Below are 10,623 nucleotides of genomic sequence, written 5' to 3'. Positions count from 1 at the left end.
CTCTCTCTCTGTCTCTCTCTCTCTCTCTCTCTCCCTCTGTCTCTCTCTATCTCTCTTTCTGTCTATCTTTCTGTATGTCTCTCTCTGTCTTTCTGCACACAGGGATTTCATTTCACCTTCTGACTGATGGAATTTTGAAGAGGCTGCTATCCCTTTCAGTCCATTCAATAATAGATGATGCTATGGCATCAACCAGACACCCTACACCTCTCTCTCTTTTTCTCTTTCTAAAATTCCTTCTCTTTCTTTCTCTCTGGTCTGACCATTAGCCAGGCCATGAGAGGTAGAGAGAGGGGTGGAAAAGCATTGATGAATAATTCAAATGTATATCTGTGTCTCTTTCTCCCTGGGATCCCTCTTTCTCCATCTCTCTCTCTCTCTCTCTCTCTCTCTCTCTCTCTCTCTCTCTCTCTCTCTCTCTCTCTCGTTATATCTCTCTCTCTTTCTCTCTCTCTCTCTCTCTCTCTCTCTCTCTCTCTCTCTCTCTCGTTATCTCTCTCTCGTTATATCTGTCTCTCTTTCTCCCTGGGATCCCTCTTTCTCCATCTCTCTCTCTCTCTCTCTCTCTCTCTCGCTCTCGTTATCTCTCTCTCGTTATATCTCTCTCTCTTTCTCTCTCTCTCTCTCTCTCTCTCTCTCTCTCTCTCTCTCTCTCGATCACCCAGTGTGTAGTGTAGCCTGTGATGAGGAGTCAGGCATCTTAACTCAGAAGCTCTGTGATGTTAATGCTGTAATAACCAGCAAGCTCTGAAACGTGTGTTACTATGGAGACCCTCAGGAGTACGTCCTGTCTCTGTCTGTTCCTCTGCTTACTACAGCCTCCTCTACAAGGTAAGGACTCACTGGACTGAACCAGTGTTACTATGGAGACCCTCAGGAGTATGTCCTGTCTCTGTCTGTTCCTCTGCTTACTACAGCCTCCTCTACAAGGTAAGGACTCACTGGACTGAACCAGTGTTACTATGGAGACTCTTAGGAGGACGTCCTGTTGATGTACTTTATCATTTTTCTATCTTCTTCTTAATGTGTCTACAGTATATATTGGTACACGTTTACTGCTATATTCTATGTATAAAGGTTTCTAACTTCATCTTGTCTTATTAAACAAGGCTTTTATAAAGTGTGTTATGTTCCCTCAGGTCTGGAGATCGTGGACCCAGAGGAGGTAGAGTATGTCCGTCAGCAGGCCAGAGGGGTGGTCGGGGGCTCTGTGACTCTAGAATGTGGATCCACCATGCCTGATATCCTCATCTGGGGATTCACCAGGACTGGGTCCCAGTCTAACCTAGCTGTGGCTTATAACTATGGACATGGCCCCGTGCTCCAGCCTCTACTCTCCAGCAGCCTGGGACATCTGAGGGTGGGTAACCCATCTTTTCTACCCTAAAACTAATGTCTGCTACCCTAACTCAAACCTCATCTACCCTAAAACTAATGTCTGCTACCCTAACCTCATCTACCCTAAAACTAACGTCTACTACCCTAACTCAAACCTCATCTACCCTAAAACTAACATCTGCTACCTTAACTCTAACCTCATCTACCCTAAAACTAACGTCTTCTACCATAACTCTAACCTCATCTACCCTAAAACTAACATCTGCTACCCTAACTCTAACCTCATCTACCCTAAAACTAACGTCTTCTACCCTAACTCTAACCTCATCTACCCTAAAACTAACCACTGCTACCCTAACTCTAACCTCATCTACCCTAAAACTAACGTATTCTGCCCTAACTCTAACCTCATCTACCCTAAAACTAACGTCTTCTACCCTAACTCTAACCTCATCTACCCTAAAACTAACGTCTGCCACCCTAACTCTAACCTCATCTACCCTAAAACGAATGTCTGCTACCCTAACTCTAACCTCATCTACCCTAAAACTAACATCTGCTACCCTAACTCTAACCTCATCTACCCTAAAACTAACGTATGCAACCCTAACTTTAACCTCATCTACCTTAAAACTAACGTCTGCTACCCTAAATCTAACCTCTTCTACCCTAAAACTAACATCTGCTACCCTAACTCTAACCGCATCTACCCTAAAACTAACGTCTGCTACCCTACATCTAACCGCATCTACCCTAAAATTAAAGTCTGCTACCCTAACTCTAAATCTTTCTACCCTAAAACTAACGTCTGCTATCCTAACTCTAACCTCTTCTACCCTAACTCTAACCTCTTCTACCCTAATTCTAACCTCTTCTACCCTAACTCTAACCTCATCTACCCTAACTCTAACCTCTTCTACCCTAACTCTAACCTCCTCTACCATAACGCCAACCTCTTCTACCCTAATTCTAACCACTTCTAACCTCTTCTACCCTAACTCTAACCTCTTCTACCCTAACTCTAACCTCATCTACCCTAAAACGAACGTCTGCTACCCTAACTCTAACCTCATCTACCCTAAAACTAACATATGCTACCCTAACTCTAACCTCATCTACCCTAAAACTAACGTATGCAACCCTAACTTTAACCTCATCTACCTTAAAACTAACGTCTGCTACCCTAAATCTAACCTCTTCTACCCTAAAACTAACATCTGCTACCCTAACTCTAACCGCATCTACCCTAAAACTAACGTCTGCTACCCTACATCTAACCGCATCTACCCTAAAATTAACGTCTGCTACCGTAACTCTAAATCTTTCTACCCTAAAACTAACGTCTGCTACCCTAACTCTAACCTCTTCTACCCTAACTCTAACCTCTTCTACCCTAATTCTAACCTCTTCTACCCTAACTCTAACCTCATCTACCCTAACTCTAACCTCTTCTACCCTAACTCTAACCTCATCTACCCTCCTCTTCCCTAACTCTAACCTCTCCTACCCTAACTCTAACCTCTTCTACCCTAACTCTAACCTCCTCTACCATAACGCCAACCTCTTCTACCCTAATTCTAACCACTTCTAACGTCTTCTACCCTAACTCTAACCTCTTCTACCCTAACTCTAACCTCTTCTACGCTAATTCTAACCTCTTCTACCCTAACTCTAACCTCTTCTACCCTAACTCTAATCTCTTCTACCCTAACTCTAACCTCATCTACCCTAAAACTAACATCTGCTACCCTAACTCTAACCTCATCTACCCTAAAACTAACGTATGCAACCCTAACTTTAACCTCATCTACCTTAAAACTAACGTCTGCTACCCTAAATCTAACCTCTTCTACCCTAAAACTAACCTCTTCTACCCTAACTCTAACCTCTTCTACCCTAATTCTAACCTCTTCTACCCTAACTCTAACCTCATCTACCCTAACTCTAACCTCTTCTACCCTAACTCTAACCTCCTCTACCATAACGCCAACCTCTTCTACCCTAATTCTAACCACTTCTAACCTCTTCTACCCTAACTCTAACCTCTTCTACCCTAACTCTAACCTCATCTACCCTAAAACGAACGTCTGCTACCCTAACTCTAACCTCATCTACCCTAAAACTAACATATGCTACCCTAACTCTAACCTCATCTACCCTAAAACTAACGTATGCAACCCTAACTTTAACCTCATCTACCTTAAAACTAACGTCTGCTACCCTAAATCTAACCTCTTCTACCCTAAAACTAACATCTGCTACCCTAACTCTAACCGCATCTACCCTAAAACTAACGTCTGCTACCCTACATCTAACCGCATCTACCCTAAAATTAACGTCTGCTACCCTAACTCTAAATCTTTCTACCCTAAAACTAACGTCTGCTACCCTAACTCTAACCTCTTCTACCCTAACTCTAACCTCTTCTACCCTAATTCTAACCTCTTCTACCCTAACTCTAACCTCATCTACCCTAACTCTAACCTCTTCTACCCTAACTCTAACCTCATCTACCCTCCTCTTCCCTAACTCTAACCTCTCCTACCCTAACTCTAACCTCTTCTACCCTAACTCTAACCTCCTCTACCATAACGCCAACCTCTTCTACCCTAATTCTAACCACTTCTAACGTCTTCTACCCTAACTCTAACCTCTTCTACCCTAACTCTAACCTCTTCTACGCTAATTCTAACCTCTTCTACCCTAACTCTACCCTCTTCTACCCTAACTCTAATCTCTTCTACCCTAACTCTAACCTCATCTACCCTAAAACTAACATCTGCTACCCTAACTCTAACCTCATCTACCCTAAAACTAACGTATGCAACCCTAACTTTAACCTCATCTACCTTAAAACTAACGTCTGCTACCCTAAATCTAACCTCTTCTACCCTAAAACTAACATCTGCTACCCTAACTCTAACCGCATCTACCCTAAAACTAACGTCTGCTACCCTACATCTAACCGCATCTACCCTAAAATTAACGTCTGCTACCCTAACACTAAATCTTTCTACCCTAAAACTAACATCTGCTACCCTAACTCTAACCTCTTCTACCCTTACTCTAACCTCTTCTACCCTAATTCTAACCTCTTCTACGCTAACCTCTTCTACCCTAACTCTAACCTCATCTACCCTAACTCTAACCTCTTCTACCCTAACTCTAACCTCATCTACCCTCCTCTTCCCTAACTCTAACCTCTCCTACCCTAACTCTAACCTCTTCTACGCTAATTCTAACCTCTTCTACCCTAACTCTAACCTCTTCTACCCTAACTCTAACCTCTTCTACCCTCTTCTACCCTAACTCTAATCTCTTCTACCCTAACTCTAACCTCATCTACCCTAAAACTAACATCTGCTACCCTAACTCTAACCTCATCTACCCTAAAACTAACGTATGCAACCCTAACTTTAACCTCATCTACCTTAAAACTAACGTCTGCTACCCTAAATCTAACCTCTTCTACCCTAAAACTAACATCTGCTACCCTAACTCTAACCGCATCTACCCTAATTCTAATTCTAAAATTAACGTCTGCTACCCTAACTCTAGATCTTTCTACCCTAAAACTAACGTCTGCTACCCTAACTCTAACCTCTTCTACCCTAACTCTAACCTCATCTACCCTCCTCTTCCCTAACTCTAACCTCTCCTACCCTAACTCTAACCTCTTCTACCCTAACTCTAACCTCCTCTACCATAACGCCAACCTCTTCTACCCTAATTCTAACCACTTCTAACCTCTTCTACCCTAACTCTAACCTCTTCTACCCTAACTCTAACCTCTTCTACGCTAATTCTAACCTCTTCTACCCTAACTCTAACCTCTTCTACCCTAACTCTAACCTCTTCTACCCTCTTCTACCCTAACTCTAATCTCTTCTACCCTAACTCTAACCTCATCTACCCTAAAACTAATATCTGCTACCCTAACTCTAACCTCATCTACCCTAAAACTAACGTATGCAACCCTAACTTTAACCTCATCTACCTTAAAACTAACGTCTGCTACCCTAAATCTAACCTCTTCTACCCTAAAACTAACATCTGCTACCCTAACTCTAACCGCATCTACCCTAAAACTAACGTCTGCTACCCTACATCTAACCGCATCTACCCTAAAATTAACGTCTGCTACCCTAACTCTAAATCTTTCTACCCTAAAACTAACGTCTGCTACCCTAACTCTAACCTCTTCTACCCTAACTCTAACCTCTTCTACCCTAATTCTAACCTCTTCTACGCTAACCTCTTCTACCCTAAGTCTAACCTCATCTACCCTAACTCTAACCTCTTCTACCCTAACTCTAACCTCATCTACCCTCCTCTTCCCTAACTCTAACCTCTCCTACCCTAACTCTAACCTCTTCTACCCTAACTCTAACCTCCTCTACCATAACGCCAACCTCTTCTACCCTAATTCTAACCACTTCTAACCTCTTCTACCCTAACTCTAACCTCTTCTACCCTAACTCTAACCTCTTCTACGCTAATTCTAACCTCTTCTACCCTAACTCTAACCTCTTCTACCCTAACTCTAACCTCTTCTACCCTCTTCTACCCTAACTCTAATCTCTTCTACCCTAACTCTAACCTCATCTACCCTAAAACTAACATCTGCTACCCTAACTCTAACCTCATCTACCCTAAAACTAACGTATGCAACCCTAACTTTAACCTCATCTACCTTAAAACTAACGTCTGCTACCCTAAATCTAACCTCTTCTACCCTAAAATTAACATCTGCTACCCTAACTCTAACCGCATCTACCCTAATTCTAATTCTAAAATTAACGTCTGCTACCCTAACTCTAAATCTTTCTACCCTAAAACTAACGTCTGCTACCCTAACTCTAACCTCTTCTACCCTAATTCTAACCTCTTCTACCCTAACTCTAACCTCATCTACCCTAATTCTAACCTCTTCTACCCTAACTCTAACCTCCTCTACCATAACGCCAACCTCTTCTACCCTAATTCTAACCACTTCTAACCTCTTCTACCCTAACTCTAACCTCTTCTACCCTAACTCTAACCTCATCTACCCTAAAACGAACGTCTGCTACCCTAACTCTAACCTCATCTACCCTAAAACTAACATCTGCTACCCTAACTCTAACCTCATCTACCCTAAAACTAACGTATGCAACCCTAACTTTAACCTCATCTACCTTAAAACTAACGTCTGCTACCCTAAATCTAACCTCTTCTACCCTAAAACTAACATCTGCTACCCTAACTCTAACCGCATCTACCCTAAAACTAACGTCTGCTACCCTACATCTAACCTCTTCTACCCTAAAATTAACGTCTGCTACCCTAACTCTAAATCTTTCTACCCTAAAACTAACGTCTGCTACCCTAACTCTAACCTCTTCTACCCTAACTCTAACCTCTTCTACCCTAATTCTAACCTCTTCTACCCTAACTCTAACCTCATCTACCCTAACTCTAACCTCTTCTACCCTAACTCTAACCTCATCTACCCTCCTCTTCCCTAACTCTAACCTCTCCTACCCTAACTCTAACCTCTTCTACCCTAACTCTAACCTCCTCTACCATAACGCCAACCTCTTCTACCCTAATTCTAACCACTTCTAACCTCTTCTACCCTAACTCTAACCTCTTCTACCCTAACTCTAACCTCTTCTACCCTAACTCTAACCTCTTCTACCCTAACTCTAACCTCTTCTACCCTAACTCTAACCTCTTCTACCCTCTTCTACCCTAACTCTAATCTCTTCTACCCTAACTCTAACCGAGTTACCCTAACTCTACCCTAACTCTTACCTCTTCTAACCTCTTCTACCCTAACTCTAACCTCTTCTAACCTCTTCTACCCTAACTCTAACCTCTTCTAACCTCATCTACCCTAACTCTAACCTCTTCTAACCTCTTCTACCCTAACTCTAACCTCTTCTAACCTCTTCTACCGTAACTCTAACCTAGTTAAACTAACTCTAACCTCTTCTACCCTCTTCTACCCTAACTCTAACCTCTTCTACCCCAATTCTAATCTCTTCTACCCTAACTCTAACCTAGTTAAACTAACTCTAACCTCTTCTAACATCTTCTACCCTAACTTTAACCTCTTCTACCCTAACTCTAACCTCATCTACCCTAACTCTAACCACTTCTACCCTCTTCTACCCTAACTCTAACCTAGTTACCTCTTTTACCCTCTTCTAACCTCTTCTACCCTAACTCTAACCTAGTTACCTCATCTACCCTAACTCTACCCTCTTCTACCCTAACTCTAACCTCTTCTACCCTCTTCTACCCTAACTCTAACCTCCTCTACCCTCTTCACCTTAACTCTAACCTCTTCTACCCTCTTCTACGCTAACTCTACCCTCTTCTACCCTCTTCTACCCTAACTCTACCCTCTTCTACCCTAACTTTAACCTCTTCTACCCTAACTCTAACCTCTTCTAACCTCTTCTACCCTAACACTAACCTCTTCTACCCTAACTCTAACCTCATCTACCCTAACTCTAACCTCTTCTACCCTCTTCTACCCTAACTCTAACCTAGTTACCTCTTCTACCCTCTTCTAACCTCTTCTACCCTAACTCTAACCTAGTTACCTCATCTACCCCAACTCTACCCTCTTCTACCCTAACTCTAACCTCTTCTACCCTCTTCTACCCTAACTCTAACCTCCTCTACCCTAACTCTAACCTCTTCTACCCTAATTCTAATCTCTTCTACCCTAACTCTAACCTAGTTAAACTAACTCTAACCTCTTCTAACATCTTCTACCCTAACTCTAACCTCTTCTACCCTAACTCTAACCTCATCTACCCTAACTCTAACCACTTCTACCCTCTTCTACCCTAACTCTAACCTAGTTACCTCTTTTACCCTCTTCTAACCTCTTCTACCCTAACTCTAACCTAGTTACCTCATCTACCCTAACTCTACCCTCTTCTACCCTAACTCTAACCTCTTCTACCCTCTTCTACCCTAACTCTAACCTCCTCTACCCTCTTCACTTTAACTCTAACCTCTTCTACCCTCTTCTACGCTAACTCTACCCTCTTCTACCCTCTTCTACCCTAACTCTACCCTCTTCTACCCTAACTTTAACCTCTTCTACCCTAACTCTAACCTCTTCTAACCTCTTCTACCCTAACACTAACCTCTTCTACCCTAACTCTAACCTCATCTACCCTAACTCTAACCTCTTCTACCCTCTTCTACCCTAACTCTAACATAGTTACCTCTTCTACCCTCTTCTAACCTCTTCTACCCTAACTCTAACCTAGTTACCTCATCTACCCCAACTCTACCCTCTTCTACCCTAACTCTAACCTCTTCTACCCTCTTCTAACCTCCTCTACCCTAACTCTAACCTCTTCTAACCTATTCTACCCTAACTCTAAACAAGTTAAACTAACTCTAACCTCTTCTAACCTATTCTACCCTAACTCTAAACAAGTTAAACTAACTTTAACCTCTTCTACCCTAACTCTAACCTCTTCTAACCTCTTCTACCCTAACACTAACCTCTTCTACCCTAACTCTAACCTCATCTACCCTAACTCTAACCTCTTCTACCCTCTTCTACCCTAACTCTAACCTAGTTACCTCTTCTACCCTCTTCTAACCTCTTCTACCCTAACTCTAACCTAGTTACCTCATCTACCCCAACTCTACCCTCTTCTACCCTAACTCTAACCTCTTCTACCCTCTTCTACCCTAACTCTAACCTCCTCTACCCTAACTCTAACCTCTTCTAACCTATTCTACCCTAACTCTAAACAAGTTAAACTAACTCTAACCTCTTCTAACCTCTTCTACCCTAACTCTAACCTCATCTACCCTAACTCTAACCTCTTCTACCCTCTTCTACCCTAACTCTAACCTAGCTACCTCTTCTACCCTCTTCTAACCTCTTCTACCCTAACTCTAACCTAGTTACCTCATCTACCCCAACTCTACCCTCTTCTACCCCAACTCTAACCTCTTCTACCCTCTTCTACCCTAACTCTAACCTCCTCTACCCTAACTCTAACCTCTTCTAACCTATTCTACCCTAACTCTAACCTAGTTAAACTAACTCTAACCTCTTCTAACCTCTTCTACCCTAACTCTAACCTCTTCTACCCTAACTCTAACCTCTTCTACCCTCTTCTACCCTAACTCTAACCTAGTTACCTCTTCTACCCTCTTCTAACCTCTTCTACCCTAACTCCAACCTAGTTACCTCATCTACCCTAACTCTACCCTCTTCTACCCTAACTCTAACCTCTTCTAACCTCTTCTACCCTAACTCTAACCTCTTCTAACCTCTTCTACCCTAACTCTACCTCTCCTACCCTCTTCTACCCTAACTCTAATCTCCTCTAACCCTCTTCTACCCTAACTCTACCTCTTCTAACCTCTTCTCCCCTAACTCTACCCTTTTCTAACCTATTCTACCCTAACTCTAACCTCTTCTCCCCTAACTCTAACCTCTTCTAACCTCTTCTACCCTAAAATTAACGTCTGCTACCCTAACTCTAAATCTTTCTACCCTAAAACTAACGTCTGCTACCCTAACTCTAACCTCTTCTACCCTAACTCTAACCTCTTCTACCCTAATTCTAACCTCTTCTACCCTAACTCTAACCTCATCTACCCTAACTCTAACCTCTTCTACCCTAACTCTAACCTCATCTACCCTCCTCTTCCCTAACTCTAACCTCTCCTACCCTAACTCTAACCTCTTCTACCCTAACTCTAACCTCCTCTACCATAACGCCAACCTCTTCTACCCTAATTCTAACCACTTCTAACCTCTTCTACCCTAACTCTAACCTCTTCTACCCTAACTCTAACCTCTTCTACCCTAACTCTAACCTCTTCTACCCTAACTCTAACCTCTTCTACCCTAACTCTAACCTCTTCTACCCTCTTCTACCCTAACTCTAATCTCTTCTACCCTAACTCTAACCGAGTTACCCTAACTCTACCCTAACTCTTACCTCTTCTAACCTCTTCTACCCTAACTCTAACCTCTTCTAACCTCTTCTACCCTAACTCTAACCTCTTCTAACCTCATCTACCCTAACTCTAACCTCTTCTAACCTCTTCTACCCTAACTCTAACCTCTTCTAACCTCTTCTACCGTAACTCTAACCTAGTTAAACTAACTCTAACCTCTTCTACCCTCTTCTACCCTAACTCTAACCTCTTCTACCCCAATTCTAATCTCTTCTACCCTAACTCTAACCTAGTTAAACTAACTCTAACCTCTTCTAACATCTTCTACCCTAACTTTAACCTCTTCTACCC

General features: G+C 42.4%; 1 protein-coding gene across 1 annotated transcript in view; it reads left to right on the top strand.

Moving 5' to 3' along the window:
- Positions 1-682: 682 nt before the first annotated feature.
- The window catches only part of LOC118944083 (V-set and immunoglobulin domain-containing protein 10-like 2), a 12,781-nt gene continuing 2,840 nt past the window's right edge, over positions 683-10,623 (top strand). Inside the window, exons 1-2 of the mRNA XM_036961868.2 lie at positions 683-930; positions 1,140-1,360. Of these exons, the coding sequence (XP_036817763.1) occupies positions 864-930; positions 1,140-1,360 (288 nt within the window). The 5' untranslated portion in view covers positions 683-863. The remainder of the gene's footprint in view (positions 931-1,139; positions 1,361-10,623) is intronic.

This window comes from Oncorhynchus mykiss, chromosome 24 (genome assembly GCF_057628025.1).
Source record: "Oncorhynchus mykiss isolate SJ-2025 chromosome 24, ASM5762802v1, whole genome shotgun sequence".
Lineage (NCBI taxonomy): Eukaryota > Metazoa > Chordata > Actinopteri > Salmoniformes > Salmonidae > Oncorhynchus > Oncorhynchus mykiss.
Note: the sequence above shows the minus strand (reverse complement) of the source record. Positions and strands in the feature narration are given on the sequence as shown.